The 23,595-nt window shown below is 46.2% G+C and overlaps 1 protein-coding gene across 9 annotated transcripts; it reads right to left on the reverse strand.

The window, feature by feature from the left end:
- Nucleotides 1-305: 305 nt before the first annotated feature.
- cfap54 (cilia and flagella associated protein 54) lies at nucleotides 306-23,415 on the reverse strand. 9 transcript variants are annotated; one of them, XM_035528271.1, is made up of 69 exons: nucleotides 23,143-23,415; nucleotides 22,907-23,012; nucleotides 22,578-22,721; nucleotides 22,237-22,405; nucleotides 22,088-22,146; nucleotides 21,839-21,982; nucleotides 21,425-21,538; nucleotides 21,193-21,294; nucleotides 20,684-20,876; nucleotides 20,463-20,567; nucleotides 20,257-20,369; nucleotides 20,033-20,159; nucleotides 19,758-19,849; nucleotides 19,530-19,667; nucleotides 19,171-19,321; nucleotides 18,976-19,034; nucleotides 18,747-18,881; nucleotides 18,334-18,484; nucleotides 18,160-18,243; nucleotides 17,945-18,066; nucleotides 17,680-17,862; nucleotides 17,413-17,505; nucleotides 16,806-16,991; nucleotides 16,444-16,586; nucleotides 16,144-16,291; nucleotides 15,788-15,943; nucleotides 15,352-15,474; nucleotides 14,952-15,077; nucleotides 14,576-14,717; nucleotides 13,800-13,898; nucleotides 13,576-13,702; nucleotides 13,351-13,447; nucleotides 13,169-13,260; nucleotides 12,880-13,071; nucleotides 12,260-12,393; nucleotides 11,637-11,827; nucleotides 11,283-11,492; nucleotides 10,990-11,168; nucleotides 10,655-10,790; nucleotides 10,444-10,558; nucleotides 10,090-10,245; nucleotides 9,669-9,866; nucleotides 9,456-9,543; nucleotides 9,175-9,345; nucleotides 9,002-9,068; nucleotides 8,606-8,791; nucleotides 8,299-8,385; nucleotides 8,066-8,185; nucleotides 7,860-7,919; nucleotides 7,601-7,769; nucleotides 7,277-7,455; nucleotides 7,020-7,171; nucleotides 6,808-6,943; nucleotides 6,329-6,491; nucleotides 5,833-5,993; nucleotides 4,958-5,104; nucleotides 4,646-4,772; nucleotides 4,309-4,473; nucleotides 4,114-4,222; nucleotides 3,793-3,919; nucleotides 3,609-3,710; nucleotides 3,381-3,507; nucleotides 2,701-2,853; nucleotides 2,295-2,464; nucleotides 1,957-2,100; nucleotides 1,721-1,827; nucleotides 1,077-1,230; nucleotides 735-818; nucleotides 306-609 (listed from the first exon to the last, which is right to left on the reverse strand). In XM_035528271.1, exons 1-69 carry the CDS (start codon nucleotides 23,289-23,291, stop codon nucleotides 490-492), a joined length of 9,258 nt encoding a protein of 3,085 aa, XP_035384164.1. In that variant the 5' UTR covers nucleotides 23,292-23,415; the 3' UTR covers nucleotides 306-489. The 9 variants fall into 9 exon arrangements, with proteins under 9 accessions (XP_035384164.1, XP_026857993.2, XP_035384157.1 ...); XM_027002192.2 differs by having other exon boundaries at nucleotides 12,221-12,393; XM_035528264.1 differs by having other exon boundaries at nucleotides 498-818; nucleotides 12,221-12,393; nucleotides 13,800-13,895.
- Between the last annotated feature and the right edge of the window lie 180 nt (nucleotides 23,416-23,595).

Genomic DNA, 23,595 nt, shown 5'->3' on the forward strand with positions numbered 1-23,595 from the left:
GGAAGCTGTTCCAATTCTTTGTTGAACTGTTCCAGTGTTTGTTCTAGTATGCATGGTGTTGTAAAGGTCAACCATGTCTACCCTGTTTAAATACTGAAGAGTCAGGTTGGGTAGAGCCTTACTGTAGTTTTAAGTGGCCGATGTTGCCCACAAAACTAAAGAGCCTTTATCTTTTGAGAAGAGTGTAATAAATCCACACTGATAGCGTACACTTTCCTTTTTATTTTGTACAAGAAGCAGGTCACAAGTTTGTTTGTTTTTTTAACATATTCTTTAAATTAGTATTCCTCAACCCTGCCTTCTGGCCCACCTGACGGTCCACCTCCAGCTCAGCAGGAAGCAAGGCATTATGAAGCGTGAACAGCTGGTGAAGGCACACTGGAGCTGGGTTAGAGTCCACGTGTGCACGGGCTGCTGAGCCCAGTGGACTGGGGTGAGAGACGCTGCTGTAAATCGACTGTTTCGAATGGCCACCGCACACGAGGTGGTTCAGACAAGGAGGGAGAGGAGCCAGGCACTCAGGGCTTTGTCCTCCACGGTGGCTCCTGTAGTGGGGTTGAAGCAGCGCTCCAGGATGCCCAGAGTCTGCACGCTCATCTCCACAGGTACCTGCGGGGGCACAGACACACCATGGAGCAGATGGCCACGATGCCTTCCATCCCACTCGTGCTGAGATTAGGCCAGTGAAGCTCGAGGCTGTGGGCCAGTATGCTAGGTGTTCTGCTGCTGCTTACCTCTGTGGTAGGAGGAAATTTTAGATCAGGCTTCAGTAGACTCCTTATCTCGTTACAGATATGTCTGGTCTTCTCCAGCAGCATCTAACACCACAGATTTGGCTGTTATTTGTTGCAAACAAAACAGCAACTGCTGTGCCTTTTCGTTCTTTCTCTTTGCTATTTGCAGAGTGATCCAACATATAGCCTGATGCACATGTGGCTTAGTGCAATGTTTCCTAGTTCTCAACTGGCCCTGATCTGCACAGTATTCCTTGCTCTAGTGCCCGCTTTAGCTCAGGAATAAAGTATTAATCAATAACTGAATTAACTTGTTTGGACTATGGAAAGCACTAGGCAAACCTGTTGGGGGCTGCAGGGGGTGAGTTTGTCAGATGCCTTGCCACACCCACGGTCTAGGGAGGCGGTTCTGCTGGGAGCCAATGAAACAGGCACTGTTGAATCCACACTGGCCTCCACACATGCTGAGATCAGGTGGCCATGAAGAGCTTTCAGCCTGTAGTTGGGGGAGTAAGAGCAGGCTTAGAGGTTTGAAACTTTCAGGAATCTTACTTGGAAATCAGCATTTTTGCTTTTGGATGCATGCAGAAATATTGGAACTGCAGACACTTTTGTGGTGATTTACAAAGGAAGGCAACCTAATTGTGTTAATCTCAAAATAAACAACGTACAGAAAGTGGTGAGAGCTTTCTGTGCTTCTGGAAAGTACCAACGGGCTTTAACTTTCCTTACAAACCAAATGCAAGTCACCATTTTGTTTTTTTGTTTTTTTGTTCTGTTTACACAATGTGGCCACAGATGTACGTAAATTCAGAGCTATAGCCAGCATGATGTTTCACCAACTTCTTCATCCACCTTTCAGTAATCATTGCTTAGCATGAGTACCACAGTGCTGCCCATAGGTATACAGTAGAAAACTATCTGGTGTGTAATTAGCTGCCAAGTTAAGCAGGACAGTGTTAAATGCTAAATGAGACAATGCTAACCTGTCAAGAGAGATGAGTCGCCTTCCAGCTTCTAAATCTGCAAGAGCCACTGCGCTGGGATGCATAGCAGACAGTGGAGCTTTATTAAACCCAAAGACCAGCACAATCTGTGGACAAAGGGGGAGTCTACATCAGCAAAGCACTGGCTCATCATCTGACCTGCTGAGAGCTGCACTATGTGGATTAGAGAGAGGCTTGTCCTTGGATTTTTGTGGCGAGGCAGAGGGCTGCAGTACCGTGTCGGGTGGTGGGCTGCGGCGCTCCAGAGTGGGACGATGCCACTGGATGCGCAGCTGCGGTGTGTCCACCGTGGCCCAGGGGTACAGGTCCGACAGTGGCTGCTTGGGCTGACGCACACAGACCTTCGCAGTGTGGGACAACTGCGCATACAACAAAACAAGAGATTCATTAGCTACTGTAGCATACCATAATGCATCATCAGTTATAACACAGACTTAGATACACCTGAGTGTCTTTGCTGCTACATCAGCAAAAAATGGATATGTGTTCAAATCGGCGGAGGGGAACAGAAAGACAGCGTCACACTGGCCACTAAAGGGGCCTCTGTAAGTACCTGTAGAACATGGGGCTCCAGAATGAGGGCAGCTGGAGGATCAGGTGTAACACACTTCTCTCTGTAGCTGGCTAGGTGGTGGTGAAAGAAGGTGTGCAGCTGATTCAATCTTAGAGCTAGAAAGGGGTCACCACCTACAGACAGCAACCCCTCCACACACTGCTCTGCTGCTGGACAAATATAAAACATAAAAACACACGTGTACACACTGCAAACAAGTCCTCCAATGCAACAGGTTACACTCACATAGAACACAAGATAATACATAAATGAAAGAATGACATTGAATTCATTACTACAACTAAAAGATGATGCAGGTACCACTGCTTCTTCTACCCAATTATGGGAAAAGAGATGCAGCAAGGTGTGCTGTGGGGGTCAGAGATCAGCAGGCTGCCTGTGGTACCTGGCTGTGTGCAGATGTGCCTCAGGTTGAGCAGATGTGTGTAGTAGCGTGACAGGTGCACCCAGGTGAGCTGGCACTTTTTCCCGATGTCCGCTCCGTTACCTGTGTCTGCAGTCCAGCTGGGGCAAAGCTGCACAGGCTCCTCTGTCCCCCCTGGTGTTTAAAATCACACACACACACACACAGAGAATGCCTCAAGGTTGAAAATTCAAGTACCATCCAAGCACTATGTACAGTGCTGGGCACTGTACCCACCTTTTGATTTACTTGATTTCCAGTCAAAATGGTCTTTAGGTATAAGTTACTATTCTTTAAGCATCAGCAAAAAGAGCAGGAAACATTAAAAAGAAAATTACAAAAACACCAACTCAAGTATAATTTGTTCATTCTACTTTTTTTGCATCTTACTGCTATTTTTTCACTTCTTAAAATCACAGCTGTGTTTCAGATGTGACTTCAAAAAGTAGATATTCCTAAGATTATATAAAAAATTTAGATGGAAGGAAGAGGAACATCTAAGGTAAACTGAAAAAGAGGAGCTTTTGTTTTGCATTTGTTTAAGAAACCACAGAAAGGGTGGCGTAAGGGACTACCAATTCTAAGTGAACAAACCTTAAAGGAATTATGTAAAATATGTTCTAACTATACTTTAAAAGGCATGACTGAAGACAAGCAGTTACCACAAGGATGCAGCAGGTCATTGGAGGCAAAACCAGGAAGAGCTTTTAGTGACGTGAGAGGAATATGGACACCTGTGACACCAGTGAAGCCACATAACTGGCAACAATTTGTAAGAGCCTCCATGGTCTATAAAATACAACGAGAAGTCAATAACCTAACAGGAACAATGAATCACGACCAATTATCTTCACCACAAAGTCATTAGTGTGTATCTGTGTGGGTCGTACCATGGTAGCTGCTCTCATACAAACCCAGAAGAGCAGTAGCTGACTCTGACCCACCGTTAGGTTTTTATTTAGAGTAGACCTCACCCGTTTCCAGGCTTGAGACTAGGGACAGGAAACACACAGTTACAGAAATGCATGTATCTCTGAGATCCAGCTACCTTCAGGCTCCCTACCTCATCATTACCTTGTCTGAACTAGCGGGTGCTGGAACAGGCACAGGAGCGGCTGGAGGCCCAGCTACAGTAGCAGTGCTCTTCTGCCACTGCTCCAGGTATATCAGAGCCATTTCCACATAGCATCTGTGGATTAACCTGCAACACAGACCAACAAAAACACACACAAAAAAATACTTCACTATATACAAATCTTTGAGTCTGAGAGGAGCAGCCGTTACAATGATAAACAACAATAATGAATTCTCAATAATAATTAATAATAAGACACAAAAGCTTGTGTAAAGATACTCTGTATAGGTAGTTTCACTCACATACACACAATTACTCACTGCAGATTATGGGTGTGATAATGAGCGAGTGTGATGCTCTTCAGGAAGGACTCCACCACTCCCTGGTGCTGGAGTGTCGTCAGCGACATTAGGACTCTCCCCACCATTCCTGCAGGAAGACCACCGTGAGACATGCACAAAGCGTCCCCAGCGGAGCTAGCCCTGCCCACCAGGCCCCAGGCCCTGACTGCTCACCCTTGTAGTACAGGATGTCAGCCTCCAGCTGGTGGTGGCGGCTGGCCGAGGCCTGGGCGATGGCGAGCGCGCACTCTAGCACCTCCTGAGCTGCCAGCCAGGGCTTCCAGGGTCCCTCACCCTCCTCGAGGGAGTTCACCATAGCCTGCAGGGCTATGCAGAGACCTGGTACACAGGACACATCCAGAAACCTCACAGTGATGTATGTGGAACTAATATAATGAATATTTTTCCCAGTGTTTTTATTTGCACTACAATCAGTGGTATGGCTATGTAGAATGTAATGCCTATATTTATAATTACTGTTTATATTTCTCTAAGTGTTATGAGTGCTCACCCAGGTGCATAGTTGTCCTGGCCAGCAGAGGGAGCTGTGGGTTGTAGATATTCATCAAACCTGGATTGGAGGGCAGTTCCAGGCCTCCCCCTGTTTTCAAGATTACACACTCCCCCAGAGCGCACAGCTATGAAATGAGAGAAGGAGAGAGATTTTGAAAAATGCTCACAGTGAGAGGCAAGGAATGAGCCAAAGTGTCTCTCTTATCCTGTGCTACAATAACACAGCTGATATTACTGGCCAGTAAGGAAACACAGCTGTGAGCCAGCGCCCAGTGCCAGCTGTGTGAGAGGAGACAGAAGGTGCAGGGACCTGCTGCTGTAGTAGTCTCTGAGCAAGCAGGTCCAGTGACTGGCCACTCGAGCCTCTCCGCTCACTCAGCAGAATGGTGGCCTCAGCAAGAGCCAAACGAGAGCGCAGAGACAGAGCACTACGGCCAGACAGCAGGCTTACTGCCTCCTAAACACACACACACAGTTTCACATATCCGTTAATCAGAATGGTATGTAACTTCTACACCTGCACTATTGAGAGCATCCTCACGGGGAACATCACAGTCTGGTTTGGGAACAGCACCAAGCAGGACAGACAAGCCAGAGAGTGGTGCATTCAGCAGAGCGTATCACTCATACAGAACTTCCTGACCTGCAGACCATATATTACAAGCGGTGCCAGACCAAGGCCAGGAGGATTGTAAAGGACCCCACCCATCCCAACAATAGGCTCTTCTCTCTGTTGAGGTCAGGGAAGCGCTTTCGCTCCTTGAAGACCAATACAGAGAGACTGAAGAGGAGCTTCTTCCCACAGGCCATTCGGGCCCTGAATCAGGGCAACTGATGAACTGTGGGGACTACTCTGTGTACTCTGGGTATGATGTCCACAATAACATCATAAAAAGACTATAAAACTGTAAATTGTAAAAAAAATGGAAATTGTACATTGTATATATATATACACATATTATACATTCCCTCTGCATCCTTCATTACATAGTTATTTATTCATCAAACCACATCCATTTCCCTGTAGTTCCCTGAATCTCTCCTAAGCTCGGACTGAGCAGTTACTAAAGCATTTCACTGCGAGTTATACCATTTATGACTATGTACATGACAAATAAACTTTGAACTTTGAATTAATGTGAATGGGAGGTTTAGTCAATCGGGTATTCGGGGTGGTTGACAAGCCTGCAGCATGGCAATGCTCTCTTCTGGAGCTTTCCCACAGTGGAAGTGCAACATGACCCCCTGCAGGAGCAGCAGGGCCTGGGTGTCTGGGTCTCCCCAGGCCTCAGCCTCAGCAAGGCCATCTTTCAGTAGCCTATCCGCCTCCATGCTGCTGTCCAGACCTGCAAACACACATGCACACACGCGCATACACATGCGCCCACACACACACACACACACACACACACGACACACACATGCACACACTCCACTGCTCATTGCCACATTTCTCAAGCATCATGTTCAAACCATGGCATTATCAACAAATCAAAGACCTTGAAGGCAGGTATCATCAGCTGTCCCTCAGTGCTTTAATTAAAATAGCATGAATTACATCAGGGCAGAACCACGGCACAGAATGTCAGGTGCTGCTTTGGGGGAGTGGTCTGCTGTCCTGGGGGTGTGTCCTGTTGGTTTGAGATAGTGGCCTGCTGGTTTGGGGGAGTGGCCTTCTGACCTGGGATGATGGCGGTCCCAGGGATGTGCGCAGTGAGGCTGCGCACAGCCGCCAGCCTGCAGCGCAGCCAGAAGCAGCGGCCCATGCGCTCGGCAGCCTCCACCACAGCCGGGACATCCCGCAACCACCAACCCTTAGCGGACTCCGGCTGCTCCGGAAGCGTCTGCGCAGGAAAATCAATGTGGCCAAGAGAGTGGGTTAGACCGAGCGCCTCCACAAAACGTTTGAAATGACAACACTTACAACAGGACTGACAGATAAGTATAAGGCTTTGCACATACTTCCAAAATGATCATAAATTTACAAAAAATAAGCCAGTGAAGGCTCTGGCCACAAAGTAACCATAATCATTGCCACAAAGGCAAAGTTAATTGCAGAACTTTCATGCAACAGACTGCTAGACTGGTAAAAGCAGGACAGACGTTTAGGGGTGAGGTGTTGTTGCACAGCAGGTCTTTAACGGAGGCGTAGCACAGTACCTGCTCACGTTTGACCCTTTCATGGGACTGCTTGAGCACAGAGGCTAGAGGGTTCCGGGGAGCAGGTGGGGGGTTCTCGCGCTGGAACAGAGGAGAGTCCTGCAGCAGCCTGAGAGCAGACACCGCCAGGTCCGCACTGCACGAGGGTGAGTGGAGAAGGTTTAAACATGTGCACACACATGCACACGCACACACAATGAGATTTTGTTCACCTGGCAGCAGTTTGGCCCCACTGCAGGCTGAGACTGGACAGGAGCAGTCTGGACTCCACAGCTAGCTCCAGCTCCTCAGGGTCCGTGTGGATGTTCTGCAGGCCAAGCAGCTGGGGGCTCAGCTGGACGGATGCCTCTCTGAGCAGCAAAGCCTGCAGGGCAGCACACCTCCATCAGGGTACAGGGCAGGCTGAGTGGCAGAAAAAGCTTACATGTGATTTTCCAGAGAAACTGAAACCAAAGTAATAGTGGAGTACCTTGACATGGCCCAGGGTAAGTGTCTCCCCCAGGAGAGACACTAACTGCAGGCCTTCAGGCTTGCTGCTGTTCATGGTGGGGTTACTGCATGGAGACTGATCACTTTTGGCGTTAGGTGGATCAGGAGTGCTCGAGCCCCTCTGTGTCATACTGCACTTCACCTGACTCTCTGATGACTCTGTGTAAACGTAAACACACACACACACACACACACACACACACACTGGAGATACAGGCTGAAGACCTTATATGTCTGTTATTACAAAAAGCATGCCTGGTTTGATCGTCATTGTTTCATTTTATGTTCTGAGCATCCTGAATACCTGAGGTCCATGAGGTGCCAGAAGCAAGGGCCTCTGGCAGGTCGTGAATAGTGCTGCACATGGCCGAGATGAGTTGAATCTTGGCCAGGAGGAGACGGTGGGTCAGGATGGGGCCATACAGAGCTAGGACATCTACACTGGGCCTTTTGTTTACCACCTCCTCCAGAACCTGGGGGAACCAAACAGGTGCTGAAAACGTTGTTCTGCTGTTTAGGAAAAGCCTGTGCTATTCACCTAAAACAGCACATTATATCCTCACCTGGAGATTACAAACATCCATGAGAGGTTTATGATTCATGAACTTCTGCACCTGTGGATACTGTAAACAGATACAGTAAACAGATACCCTAATCTGTTACAGTTGGCCATTGTTTTACTTTTAAAACCTTTACATATTATATGCAAGACAATGTACAAAAAAGCATTATGAAGAAATAACATGGCGCTCCGTGAACGATGTTCTACCTGGTCCTTCTCTGCTCTGCTGCAATCACGGTAAGACTGAGGGACGTCTACTCCCAACATGAGACTGTGGATCTCTGTCATTGCCTCAGCAAACAGGCTCAGCTCCGTCAACACCTTCACCTTCACACCCACAGAACAGGGGTCATGAACCATACCCAGGGCAGACAGCTCCCACAGCTTCCACACAAGACAGCTGGTAAAATGTGGCAGACTGAGGATCCGTTCTTACACACCTTCAGTATTCTGCAGCTTACAGTGAGGTATGGGTCTCGACAAACATTACTGGCTATGTACTGGTAGAGAGCCAGCAAAGGAAGAGCCTGTAACCAGACACAATTAAACACACTGGATTCACAAAACCTGTACAATTTTACTGAGTGATTTATATAGTGTGATGGCCAAAGTTAAGTGTATGTTGCAAAATATTCAATCACTGGATTACTGTGACAGATGTACATCTGCAAGTATGGCATGTCTGCGGCTTAACGGCTTGCGTGGATGTGTGTGTGTGCGCGCGTGTGTGAGCATGTGTGTGCTTACTGTGAGGTGATGGCCTGAGGAGTAGAGCCAGTGGCACAGGAAGCCAATGCTGGACACAACGCTCCCAGTGATGCTCCAGTCCGACTCGGAGAAGAGCTCTACTCCAGGGATCAGCTCCGTCTTCAGTGTGTAAGAGCAGTAGTCCAGATCATTATCAGGGTGGGGCAGGGACACCCTCAGAAGACACTGGCACAGCATGCAAATAAACTCATTACACAAACAAGTAATTACAATGGATGACAAGCTAGCAGTTAAGGTTTAATGCATCAAACACGTCTTCTCCCTGCGCTAAAACAAATAACGACCTCTCAAACAGAACAAATCTAGCGAAAATACTTCCCTTTTTTCTTTTGCAGGCACTGTTCAGTGGCTCTAATTTAGTACTATTTTTTTTACCTTGAAGAGCTTGGCCGAAAGAAGACAACATTTTGTTCGCTGGCTGATGTTGTCCGTAAGAACATACCTGTAAATAGAAATAAATAAATAAATAGACAGATAGTGGGGTTGTATTAGTGAATAATCACGCTGTTTTAGTTTTATTATGTATTATGTGGTTTTATTATACAGACTGAGCAATTTTGGCAGACAGCACAGCTCCCTGGAGACAGCCCCGTATCCCAGCATGCCTCAAGGGGTGTTGAGAGGAGCTGCTGCCCCATGACTTGCCATCCCATGATTCCAGCACACCAGTGGTGAGCAGGGCGCAGTCCAAAGCCTTGCTCCAGTGTGAATGAGCATCCCTGGTCAGAATCCCCGTGCACGCACAAACGCACGCAATCCCATAATTATCAAAGGCACAGTTAATAAGGTTCAAAAGAAGATAGAGGAAGAACTTATTAATAGCACATACTTTTGATTCCTGCTATAGAAATGCAGGTTCCCAAGGTCATGTAGGGCTTGAACCCGGAGTGCATGGTACTTATTTGCCTGAAGGAATTCTATGTTAGCAGAGAAGGAGAGTTGATGTGTGAATTGGTGTCACAGCTATGCCCAAAGGACAGGGTCTTAGTGTTAAAAATGCATGGGCAGTGTGTGTGATTTTATTTCAGCGGGGCATGCTCACTGATAGAGTTGCCGTATGAGGCGAGGACAGCCTGGATTTGGAAGGGGGGCAGTGGGGAGCTCCACACCGAGCCCATCCAGCTACTCTCCCTGTTGGACAGGTCTAGAGGACCGATGGCCGGTGCCGTGATGACTACTGGGTCGAACTCCACTCTGCCCCGTCCACCACTGGAGAACTCCATGCAGAAAGGCACCTCCACTGCCAATGTAAGAACACACTCGAAACCTCACATTGCTATATTCATTATACAACGTTCCTATATATTCGCATCACATTTTAGCAGTGTAAGGGGTACAGGTAAAAACTGCACTGCTATGAACTGCAGACTTTGTGCCTTACAATGCTAAACGTGTGCGTGAGTGTGTGTGGGTGTGTATGTGAGCAGGATTCGGGAGCATGTGGGTCAGTGAGAGGGGCTCACGGTGCTGCGTGTCGGCCAGCAGAAGCAGCAGAAGCGTGCGGCTGTGCTGGAAAGCATGATGGGCGTAAGAGCCTTTGAGCTGCATCTCTCGCAAGCACTGCACCGTGTCTTGGACGTCCAGTGGCACACGCACCACACACATCGCCCTATTCACCTCTGGGCAGATGTAAATAAATGTTAATAAATAACACATCAAACACATTCATCCACACATGCACATGGACATTCATCCACATATGCACAGTCTCTCTCAACCCCGATGACACATGGCTGAGTAAAGCTCAGCACATGACTAACATCCCCCCCCCCCCCCCCCAACAAGACATTATTGCAATGGTCCCAGGCACGCTATACCTGCCAGTTCCAGAGGCTCGGGGGCCGTGTCTCTCTCACCCCCCCTAAGCCATCCCTCCATGCTGGAGTGATGATGCAAGAGAAGCTGCTTGCCTGCATAGTTCCTATATGTGACCTGTGGACCAAGGGCAGTCACACAGCATCAAGCCAGCATGTACCCAACGGGACAACATAATTGGGCAGGTTAAAGGGCTGGCGGCTTTCAGCTCACCTTCTCTCCAGTGACCGTCTCTGTGTGAGTGAAGTGCGGCTGGGGCGCTGGAGGCCCACCACAGTGGCTGATCCTTTCCAGCAGTCTCTTTTGAGCATACACCAGCACTGGGATTATCACATGAGCGTAGTGCTCCCTGGAACAGAGTCAAGAGGCTAGGATGCTGAACATGAAAATCTAACACTGAAAACTGGCCAGAATACAGCAGGAACTATGAAAAATGAATGTATTTTTCAGCAGTTGGACAAAAACATTTTACTATATAACTTCAACAAATATACAAACAAAAGCCCAGCTAGTGCCCCTCCCCTCTCTATCCCTGAGCGAGAACTCACCGTGTGTAGCAGTTGTAGAGCAAGGCGAGGTGGGCGAGAGTTTCCCACTTGGCCTGGTAGTGGAGGAGCTCCAGGGTGTGCAGCACCACGCTCCTCAGCCAGCACAGGTCCACCGATGCCCCACCTCCTTGCTGCCTGGCCTCCACCTCCTCACCTCCCTCATTATACACTTCCCACAGCTGCACAAACACACAGGAGGGCTAAACTCTAAACTCTTGGCACGCTGACAATGACTGGGTCTAATGTACACACGGCATGCTTCCAGTGTTGGGGTGCTTGCTGTTGAGAATGACCTGAAGCTTCTCGCCCATGTCCATGAGCAGGTCAGAAGCCAGTGCAAACAGGGGTGTGAACACGGTGTAGTACTGGTCCAGAGTAAATGGGTCAGGGGTGTTGGAGCCCTGGTTTTGCTCCACCAGCACTGCCATGGTGCAGAACTGGTCCCACAGGATCCCACAGGCCCACTGCAGAGATGTCCACTGGCCTCCGCGGTGGGCCAGCACCTGAACAATGTCCCGTAAAGCATGTAAATATCACCAAAATATTTATTCTGGACTATTCAAGCTACACAGAAAGAATGTGCATGCAATTTTGATTTATGCACTATATTGTACTGTGTGTGTGTGTGTGTACGCGCGCATGCACACCATAGCTCTCCTGAGGTGTACTGTGGCCTTGGAAAGTATGTCCAGTGGCTGGGAGACCAAGTGGCTTGTTGCAGGTATGACTGGCGCTGACGGCTCACTGCTGTCTGACTGGTTGGTCAGCTGTGTGCGTGCCGAGTCCAGCTGGTTCTCGCCTTCAATCTCGCCAGACTCCTCTCCAGCATTCTCAGTTCCTGACATGGCATGCAGAGGCAAAGACAAATGAGCTCTATGGAAAGCTGGTGAAAGCCAGTCCAGACAGCTGGGCTCAACACCAGACTCTCCTGGTCAAGGATTCCAGTATAGTAGTTGAACCTGAGCTCAGCTTTCCATAATATTGACTGCTGAAAACAGACTAAAAGTGCCCCAACCCTGTTCTTGGGGATTTACCAGACAAGCTAAAGGCCAGTACATGTGGCACTAATATAGACATGTTCACAATGAGCTTGATTAGCCAGATTAGATGTGTTGGAACTCAAGTTTATAAGACAGAACCAGAGACAAAGATCTGTCCAGAAATCTCCCCAAAACTGTGTTCTGACAAGAATCTTCTATAATAAAAGGTGGATGGTGGTGTCTTTACCCACCCTGGCTGGTGTCGTTGGCTTTGTGAAGTGTGGGTTCACCTTTGGGCTGAAAGGTGGGTTTTGGGATTGGGGGGTTTAGCTGAGGAGCTCTGATGTGTTGGGGAGTGTTCTTCCATTTCACCAGCGTTCCAGTACGTGCCAGGGAAAATGACAGCAGTTGCATCTTGCTATAACTGTAGTTTTTTAAAGGAAGAAAGCAGAAAAACCTATTGACTCACTGTATTCAAAGGCTGATGAGGGGAAAAAAATTGTCTCTATGGTATTTTTTGAAACAAGTGAACAGAAAAATAAATCATTTATTATAAGAGAGTATTTCTGTTTCAGGGAGAACAAAAGTAATTTGAGACAATACAGAACTGAAACAGGCCTGAAACAGAATAGGTTGACATTAATAGAATAATAAAAGGCTACTTGTATATAGCTTGCATATAGTTTATATAGCTTTGTATAGCTGTGACATACATAGGTTTCACAGATGTATAACCTCTGCAATGATTAACTATCACCCACTAGATTTTCACCAATAAATTCTGTTGGAACGCTCCATTAGCCAGTCCAGATGGTTGAAACAAGTCCTGGGGTGAACTTTTGCTTTCTGGGCCTGAACTATCCACCTTTAGACAGCAGAGTATCATAGTGTTACTTCTGCATGGCAGTACCACTGCTGAGGAGGAGCTCCGGTCCGGGCTTGCAGGCTGTTGCTCAGCAGACCCAGGTGGGCACGGGCCAGGGCCAGGTTTAGTTGGCAGCGCCACGGCCACTCCTCTGAGGAGATCTGCCTGAGCCTTCGTCGTCGCCGGTGCCTCCTGACCAGCGGAGTGAGCTGCCTCACCATGAGCTCCATCACCCCTCTGGAATGCCGTACACCATATCATTGACCCGTACACACAGGTCTTACAGGTCCTCAAAAATGACCCAACAGGTACTGGGAAGCGTTTAAAAGCATACCTTTCAGAGATTTGGACTCCTGGTCCAGAAAAATGCCCCTTTTGCAACTCTCTCGTCTTCTTATCGCACCAAACACTGCCCACCTTCTGCTTCTAGTAGAGGGCATACACAGAAGGAACATTAGGTTTCCAGGTGTAGGATATATCTAAGAAGGTATTTATGTGTGTGTCCTGTTAGTTTACTTTAGTACTGTACTCAATAACAGATGATGTAAAGTTGTTTGAATCTTTCTCTGACTGCCCCTGGGGCTTCTTTGGGACTGTCAAATCTTCATCGCGCCTGGTGATAAAGGACACATTTAAGAGTCAACCGGAGATTAAAGGGTGAAAACACATGCATACATTAAATACATTCAAGTGTGAACATACATACAACCCCCCCCTCCACACACGCACACCCACTCAAACCTCTTCAGCCAGTTGAGGATCTCCTGCCCCCACTGGGGAAGCAGCTGGAGCTGATCCTCCAGCAGGGCCTTCTCCAGCAGCAGTGCAGCAAACTCTATGAAGCGAGACTTCCGTTTGAACTTCATGACTGTTGGAGTAAAACACGCACACATACATATGAACAACACAATGACCCTGTCAGTGAGTACGGTGCTTTCTTTGGTATACTGTGCTCCCCAGCGTACCATCCCTGAAGGCGCTCTTGAGAGAGCTACAGCCAATCACCATGTGGAGAACTGCGGGGTCTTCTTGTCCACTGAGGTCGTCACCCAGAGAACCTACTGCTTGAAGACATACCACTTATATTAGACACCTGATTCATGACTGAATTTAGCATTCTTTTTCCCTGATCGTGTCAAACATTTTTAAGGGCAAATCTGGATGTGTAATATCCTAGGGTAATTCGTCTCAGAGTCCCCTCGATAAGAGATGATTAGTAATACTCCTTGAAGATTTTTCGCCAAAGTTTTTTATCCACCATAAACTATTAACATGATAAAGGTTAACTTTGACAAAATAATACTGAACTTCATAATAAACATTTAAAAAAGCAACAAAATTCTTGTTAAACCATGCCAAGACATGCAACCCGTCACTGATATTCTGTGCTGTTAATGCCATCATACCAAATAGTTTCCTCCATTCCCTTTTTAGCCAAGCCAACACATAATCTCAGATAAATTAGAGCAATTCGCTTGATAGCAACAATGTGTAGCACTAATGGTAGCTATGTAGTTCAAAAACAACAACAATGAATTTACAACAAGAATTTTAGTGAGGGTTTGCCAGCAAGCAACTAGCCTCAGTCATTTGGAGGGAGGACAGCATGGATTTCCTGAAACCCTATTAGAGGTAATGTTGTGCAATGAAAGAGAAACCTACTTCAACATGTGGAATTGTACTTTTTTTTTTTACTTTGAACAATGGCCCAATGACCCCTCCGTCTCACAGTTCTCTCTACCTGCTCTGTTCCAGGTTGTGCCATTGTCATTTAACAACACCGCCATTTTCTTGTCCTTCCACACACTAGCCTCCAAAGCGTTCAGCTGCACACAGAGCTCCACCTTGTGAGCATTTGCTGCCTTCTTCTGGAGTATTTCCTCCTGAGACACACACACACAGGCACACACGCACGCACGCATGCGTCACATTCACTGTAACATACTACACAGCACATAACCCTAGTTTACCTGACTGCCTGTTTAATTTATCTGTTTAACTTACCAGTTCTTGCAGAACAAGTTTTAGTTTTCAAGCCAACACTATAAGTTATTGACAAAATGACCCAGACTGTCTGGTTGACGTGAGACACTGGAGGCGTTGTGTGAAGCACTCACCCCATCCTGCTGCACCCAGGCAGGCTTGGATGGCTGCAGGAGGCTCTCTGCCATCTGCTGGAGGAGCTCTTTTCCCTGATCCATCACTGACAATGCCATGCGGTACTCATTCATGCACCTCAAGCCCTACATGCACAACACAGTGTCATTAACACAGACTCTCATAAACGCAGCCTCTGTGGCCTGAGGGGCAGGACCTTCGGTGCCTGAGGTCTGCGATCACACTGCTTTGGCATAAGCTGGCGACTTGAACTAGTGTTTGCACGTGTCATGTAAAGGAAGGAAGCCAACTTATGCCTCGTGCATTTCCAGGCATTACGGTCACCTGAAAACCCAGGCTACATTGTGTCAGGCGCTGACCTGATATGTTGAATATGCAGAGAACAAGCACACTTGTTACCTTGGCTACGTAGTGTGTGATGCAAGCCACCATATGCTGCAGGGACTCCATAGCAGCAGCAGGTCGTTTCTGCCTGAGCACTCCTGCAATCTCGTGCAGCACCACCAGACACTTCAACAAGACCTGAAACAATGCGGTTTCACCAACTGTAAAAATATAAATCTGATTGTGTGGCAGCCACAACGATCAGAACGTCTGCTGTGCTTTGGAGCTACTGCAGAATCAGACAGAGGAGAGGTAGGAGTGTGTTACACTGTAGTGAGCTGAGGGTTAAATGGGGAAGCTGCCGTCCAAGTTGGGAGCTTTACCGTGACAACTCCAGCAGTATGGAGGGAGTAAAAATGGCCATGCAAAGGATGTGCATGTCTGAAAAGCATGAGGAACTCTGCTCTTAGACCAACAGGGAGAAGTAGTCTGTATCAACCTGGTGAGTCACCTGAATCACAGCATCGGATGGGATCTGATAGTAGATAAGCGGGGCCAGGAGGCTGTAGCAGGTCACCGTGGCCTGCAGGGCGTCGCTACTCTCATTTAGATACAGAGCCAGGTCTATGGCCACCAGCATTCTTTCACACTCTGCAAGTCTGGCCTCCTGTGGAGAAGGTGATGAATGTAATATCAGGAGTATTAGGGAGCAGTGTTAAAGTTGCCCAGTGGAGATTCTGTGCATATTCTGCTTGAGGGAAAATAACTCCACTGTACAGTTTTAGATACTGCATGGAATTCGGCCTGCCCATTCACAAAGAGAAATGCAGTATACCTGTGCCACAAGCTCCTCGTGTCATCACTGACCTGTCCCCAGATGAAGGAGCTTCCATCAGCGAGGGAGTCGCAGTGTAGCGCCTTCTCCTGGATGTGGATGTCAGTCTGCACGAAGATGGAAGAGAGAAAAAGCTGCTGCAATAGAGGGGAGGAGAGCTGCAGGGTTTCCCAGCGCAGCCTTCAGGGATGAAGAGACAAAATAAAATGTACAAATGGTATCAATGAGGAATAACTTAAGACATTTCCATTTTTATATATATATATATATATATATATATATATATATATATATATATATATAAAGATTTATTTATTTATTGTTTATCTAACCTTGTCTGAGCAAGCCCCTCAAGATGTTTCTCTAATGGCTCTTGTGGGGCACCAGGATCCGGGCTTGAGGGCAAGGTAAAGTGGCTCCACAGCTCACTGCAGGCTTTTTTGGCTACTGCATACTGGCCTGTTTGGTAAGCCACCTTGGACAGAGGAAGAGAAGTTCTAAGCCAGGGACCTCCAGCTCTCCTCCTGGTGTGCTACCTACCTGTACATTTTAGCTCTGATCCACGCCCAACACATCTTATTAGACATAAAAACGATAATGTGTAATTCTGGGTTGGAGCTTTTTGGACATCCATAATCCAACCATACTTGTCACAGTACATGAAAGGTTTATCCTTGGCCCTATATGCACCTACCTGAGCCAGATGGGCCCAGGTTGTCAACAGAGGTAAAGGCAGGGAGGCTAGCAGGGGCCTGGTTGTGTCTCCGATGGTGTTGCCGAGTAGGTTTCCCTGAGCGTCGTAGGCTGCCACAGCAAATAGGTACTTCTGGTTGGGCTCCAGGCCGCTGACACAAAGCAAGCATACACCCCTAGAAGGAATCTGATGGAACACACAGCAAAATAAAGTACATTCAAAAATATTGTATGTACTGTAAGTGTCTCAAATAGGTGCAGTGCAATCCAAAAGTACTGTACTTTTGTAGTAAAGAATGATGTAGTCAGGACAGTTTTGATTATACACAGTTTGAACAGTTTGATTATATACACTTCTTATGTCTCTGGATATGGCTCATTTTATCGAATTTTAGTATTTACTATTGGTTGCTGCAAAAGAATTAGATTGCTCTGACACAATGACACTGTTCTTTCTCCTTGTTTTTGGTGAGGTGCATCATGGACCAGTGAAATATCAGGCCATGGCTACAGTTACATCATCAAGCCTACAATTCTCTCAGACTTGACTTTACTGTCCCAATTCAATTTTAGGGCACTGAATAAAAATAAAAATAAGAAAGACCTACCATCTCACCAGTGCCAGGTAGGTGGCAGTCTCCAATCCGCACTTTCAAACTGACACCCTCCACTTCTCTACCATAAATACGGTACCAGCAAACCTGCATCAAAGCATAATTACAAAGCAAAACATGCTCTTCAGCTGTAAACTGTCATAGCAAAGATGTTTTGCCCAAAACATTTGTGCATAAATGGAAACTAGTGGAAACAACAGGAAGCCAATCAGAGAGCAGGTTTGGTTCCAGCATGCTGCGTGGTGTGATTCTGACAAACACCTGCCCCTCCAGGGAGTACGGTGCTGGGGTGAAGGTCATCGAGCAGTTAGTGCGTGAGAGTAAGACAGGAGGGGGAGGGGGTCTACACCCCTTTGCTACATCGGACCCCATTTCCGCAGGAGCAGAAGCACTATTCAACCTCCTCTCCTCAACTTCTGCTTTCTCCATTAAACCCACAGCCTCCTGAGGAGGGAAAAGACTGCATGTGTGAAATATCACTAGCTTGCTGGCTTACTCTCAAATGAGGTTTTACATGGCTAATGACCTCAAGGAACTTTTTGGTGCCTGTGTTAGTGGTGTCCTTCTTATAGGAAAGTAAAGCCTTCTGAGCCAGGAACAGAGCTTTGGAGATTTTGTTCTTCTTGATCTTCTCTACCAGCAGGCACTCTGTGTATAAATAGACCAGCAAGTGCCAGCACAGATTAGCATGCAGTCACAGCCATTTTTGAGTGATATGTAGAGCCAGCGGGTCCAGCTCACCTGTTATGGTTCTCTCTGACTGTGTCTCAGAGGGCTGGCCTTGTGCAGGCACTGACCTCTTCCTCACCTCAACAGACTCTACATCTGCAGAGAAACACAGTTGTCAAGTGACATTAGGATTAAAAAAAATAATAAAAATGTTATTAAGTTATTAAGTTAGATAGTTAGTCCTACCTGAGTAGGTATCTAGGAGCTTGAGGGAGACTCTGTGCTGGAAGGCCAACAGTTCGACGTGCAGGTCCATGAAGAAGGCGCTGACACATGAAGTGCTGGTGCCCTCTGGCTGTCCACTTTCAAAAAGCTCCACATGTGTGCCACCAAACTTCTGAGAAAAGCACAAGATTTTAACAGCTGTTAAAAAAAGTCATTTTCACAATTCGCCCCCTGTTGCAAATGCATCAACCAGAAAAGATATAGCTGATCTATGTTCAGAATAAGTGAAGAACTGTGTAATTTTTCAACAAACTAGTCTTTTGACATAAACCAGAAGCAGGGTTTGCTGGATGAAACATGACAGTTTTTCGTTGTGTTACCCGCCTGGGATGGGGACTAATCTGAGGTTCTTAGTTTCCGTGATACAGTACTACCTGCATAAAGACATTGTCACAGATGGCAGAAGCATTGCATGGGAGAGATACTGTCCTGCCTCTGGACACACACTCCAAGCCTCTCTCCAATACACCACATGCCATCTCCAGATGCTCCGCCCGGGACCTCTGGGGCTAACCACAGACAACCTCAAGTTAGGTTCATACCCATTAAACTAAGACACAAATGTGGATTAGTGACAGATAGCGCTATTTTACATGAACATACCATAAGACATGTAGCTGTATATTTCTCTGCAGAGATGGACTGCAGACTGTGGTCTTCAGCTGAGGCAGAAGAGACAAAAACAACAAATTGTAATTTCACACAGTGCACAAACATGGATATGATGCTATAGTAGTAGTGAGCCAAGGTCCATAAGGTATGCTATGTAAAAAAGCAAACCATGGTGCAACTGTATACCTGTCTTTGTGCTAGACTGTGGATGGGACTCTATGCTGGCCTCCAGTGCCATGACCAGTCTGAAAGTCATCTCAGCCACCGCTACTAGGTCTATATCAGCCAAATGGCAGGCACTGGCCACCCCACACAGTAGGGACAGAGCCTGAAGCCACTGTATGACATGGTCAGCATGAACTTCATTACAAAAACATCCACAGATCATGTTCACACAGCCAGAGGTTCCATACAAAATGCCATATATAAACTCAATACAATATTGAGCATTTAAAGTAGGAAACCAAAGGGAAAGAGCATGTTGAAAGATGTTAGGTATAATTAAACAACAAGAGCAAAGCAATCTACTGTTCAGTAATGCTCACCTTGTCTTTGTACTCCATCTTGCCCATGTAGCGAACTGAGTCATTGGGTCTTGCCTGAGCTCTTTGGAACATGAGCTTACATTTTTCCCAGACAAACAGCACAATGTCCAACACCAGGTCCCCATCTGGCTGCATATCCTGTACACAGACACATACACACAAACACACAGTCAAGTATCTTTTAGTGTGGAGCTTAAAAATTAAAAAAGTATTTGACAGGAAACTCACCTGGGCTGTGTCACAGACACACGCATGCAGGGTCTGGACCAAATCCAGGAGCTCATCTGTCATAGGTACTAGCCCCACAAACTTGTCTTTATCTAACGGTGATACATCAGAGTCAGGGTGTCGACAATGTTGCATGCAGTAAAATATATAAACAATTAATTACAAAAAAAGAAAAAGCAGACTTTGCACTACCATTTGCGAAGACAGTTATTTAAGAGAGGTATTCTCTTAGTAACACATGAAAATGCTGTTTATTGGGAAGATTGGGTTCATACCAGGTTGACCCTCAGCCATGATGTCTCTGGTACCCAGGTGGACCCTGTGAGTGGACAAGACACGCTCGGCGGCCCTGAGCAGGGTAAGCTCCAGCTCATCCCTCTGGAAGGGACAGCCCTCCATGTTCTGTCAGGAAGGGGCAGGAGATGGGTCTGACCTGAAATCTATACATCCCTATCGGACTAATTTTGAAGCCATTCTATCATTTCACTCATCAACTTACAGACAGTACTGTCACAAGGCTGTCTGAAAGGGTACAAAACATATCCCACTGTTCGTATCTGAACAACAGCTTCACAAATGTCACTGCAGCATCCACAGAGATCCGATTTTCTCCTGGGCAATAGAAAAAACAGGAACCACGATGAAAGCCTCAGACCGTGACCCCGCGCAGCGGAACACCCAAAAAGGAAGTAGACTACACCTCACCTGCTGTGGCCAGCTCCAAAATTGTGGCAGTGGCAGTAGTAGTGATGGCGCTTAAAGAGGAGGGCAAACTGTCATTACAGACGAGATCTGAAGAGCCTCCACTTCCTAAACCACAAAAATAACAAACAAACAAAAAAAAAACATCCAGAAACTCACTACAGGAGGCCAAAGGAAACAATGTTTACATTACAAACACATGCAAGGATGGGGAGGAGGGGTACCAGATAGTATGCTGATGCCGGCCATTATGAGCTCGAGCTCCACATCCTGTATCTCGGCCTCTTTGGACATGCCAGTTGGCAGGGGCCTGCGGGACGTGTCCCGCAGAGCTTCCAGCACTGCCAGGAACTGAGCGGCGTTGCCCACAAAAAGCTCCATCAGGATTCGCTCCGTCAGCGAGCGTGGCCACACACCCTGGAGGGAGGAGAGAGGCAGACAGAGTGAGTGAGAGTGAGAGAGACAGAGGGTGAGATGATGGAAAAAGTGGGAGAGATAGAGGGTAACAAAAGATAACTGTCAGGAGGACCTTTTTCCACAGTGTGAAGTAGCAGTTGGCATTACTCAAAGTATAAAGTGCTAGTTATACATATATTGTTGACACTGTAAAAAGTGTCCCTGATGTAGGTATACCTAAAAAAAGGCTAGTGAGTGTAGCTGCAAGGTTAGCGTTTCTAATAAACAGATTGCAAAGAGTAAATATAGGGAACTATATCAGAAAAAGTACACTCACGTTATGACCTTCCCTGACATTGCCTTTTTGTTTATACTTGAAGATTCCTTTAGATTTCCTCCGAGGTTCATACACAGAGCGTTTAAATACCATCACTGCAAGCTGCATGCAAACACAGGAACATTGCTTTTGAAAAGCATTGACAAACACTCACTGTAACAAAACAATAAAAAACTGGTTGTGAAGAATCAGGTTTTGCATTTTATAATACTGAGGAGGCTTTTGTCCATACTTTGATAGTGGCTTCTTTAAAGGCTTGCTGTGTTTCAGCTGACGGTAGTGAATCACTCATCTCCACCAGCTTCTCCAATTCCCTTATTTTACCCAGAGCTCGTCTTGCAAAAACCTGCCCAGAAATTCAAGGTATTTGAAGTAAGTCAAAATCCTAAATCATCCCTATTCCTAATGATTATAGTTTCATACATGAACACATGCATCATTTCACACAAAAATGGGTGGTCTACAGTAAATAGTCTTTGTTTTTTCTAGATATTGTAGATGTACAGTGCTTTTTTAAAAATTCCTTTTAATTATTTTTTATAATACTATTTTTATAGCCTAACACTGGTCCAAACAATGAAAGTGTAACTACACCAAGACATCTTACAGAGTACCCACGATCATTCTCTGGTGGTGTGCCACTGACCTCGGCCTGAACTGCAGCCTGCTCATCATAATAACATGCACATACAGCACAGTACAGCGTTGCCCTCCAGGGCAGTAAGCCTGGTGTCAGCAAAGGGATAGAGGTCTCCAGGCACACACAGGCCCACAGCAAGAAGTCTAGAGCCTGACAGGAACCAAACAGAGTTAAGAGAATGACTGGAAGGCCCCACAGGAACCCTAGCCCTGCCTGGTATAAGATGTGACTGGATAAACATGCATGTTTGAGTACCTGTGCAGAATGGCTCACAGACATCAGGAACCTGCTTATCTCGTATATACACAAAGTGCCTAAGGACATTCAGAAAATACTCACAGCCTCTTTATGCAAACATTTAATATAATTTTACTTCAGTCAGAAGCAATGTTGCATTTAATTACCGTTGTATAGTAACCAGCATAAACTCTCATGGGGCAGAATGGCTTGCATCATGATGCGCAGAAACGCCAGTATACTAAGCAGCTTCTGCATGCCACTATAATCTGGCTGTCTGCACCTCTCTCGCTCCAAGTAGAAGACACACAGGCATTCTCTTTGCAGAGCGCAGAACTAACAGACACATAGTTTACCAGTTAGCAGTCATGCCTGACTTGCTTATACAGTTATGCACAAAACAATTTGATCTAATATAACTTACTGATAAGGCTTTTATAAATGTGGGTATATTTTAGATATTATGCATGTGTCATTCAGGCATATTAATGAGAAAGGCATCTACAACCGTAAGCTTTGCTCCTTCAGTATGAAAGCCTTCCGGAAAGAAGGACTGTTTGAAGTGTTCCACATTCTTGATGCTCTCCAAGCTAGCAGTACAGATCTGATGAAGATAGCGCCTATATCCCTGCCACAGCGCTAGGCTGTAAAACTTACGCAAAATACACAAGAAAGAGTGCATGAGCTAGTTAGTATATTTTTGCTTATGTCAAAATATAAATAGACCACACGTTTAAATATCATAAATGGCAACGGCATAGACCTTGTTCTTGAATATAGTTGAATAGCTAGCTAACTAGTAAACGATGAAAGAACAGGCTGAAGGAGCCGGCTTACTTTCCTTTGAAAAAGGAAATCTGCCAGTTGCATCAGTTGTTCCTCGTAATAGGGGGACGGAAGACGAGGTTTGTATTTTTTCCATATATCAAAGAGTTTCACCGACCTGGCAAACACACCGTTAATCACAGTCATAAATAGTAAAACTAGGATATATTTGCATGTCAGAACTCCAGAATGTAATCCTAGCTAGCTATCTTAGCTAGGTTAAGTTAGCTAGCATCATCTTATCTTACCCTCTAGAATAAGAGAAGTGGTCGAAGTTTGCCGAGTCTAGAAGTCTCTTCATATATGATTTAAACTGTTTTAAATCCCTTTCAAAAGCGGAAATCACTGGATTGGATTTATCTAACTGTCCGTAATATGAAGCCGGTAAAGGGTCCATGTTATAGACATATCTAGCCAGGTTAGAGTGCTACAACAGCAATATGAAAAGGTGACAAAGTTTGGAAACGTTTCCATAGAGACAAGCAGGTCCTGCTGTCACATTCTGAAGGATGTTACCACACAGTGACAAACTCCAAAACAAAACGAAGACAAATGGATACAAAGGCGAAACGTATGAAATAAACCACCACATAAACAAAGTAATTAAAGTGACGTTTTCTCTGTCCCTGGTGGGGGGGGGGGGGGGGGGGGGGGCACAAGCAAAAAAAAAAAAAAAAACATTTAAATTTTAAGATACATGA

Source organism: Electrophorus electricus, chromosome 7, assembly GCF_013358815.1.
Source record: "Electrophorus electricus isolate fEleEle1 chromosome 7, fEleEle1.pri, whole genome shotgun sequence".
In the NCBI taxonomy this organism is placed as follows: Eukaryota; Metazoa; Chordata; class Actinopteri; order Gymnotiformes; family Gymnotidae; genus Electrophorus; species Electrophorus electricus.

Bases quoted from the DNA above. Each gene is read 5' to 3' on its own strand.
- cfap54 (XM_035528263.1), bottom strand. From the start codon at position 23,291: ATGGACCCTTTACCGGCTTCATATTACGGACAGTTAGATAAATCCAAT. The intron at 20,160-20,256 runs GTAAGTTGATGA...CCTTCCTGACAG, and splicing joins GCCTTGTGACAGTACTGTCT to AACATGGAGGGCTGTCCCTT. The intron at 3,711-3,792 runs GTAATGATGAGG...TCCTGTCCCTAG, and splicing joins CACCCGCTAGTTCAGACAAG to TCTCAAGCCTGGAAACGGGT.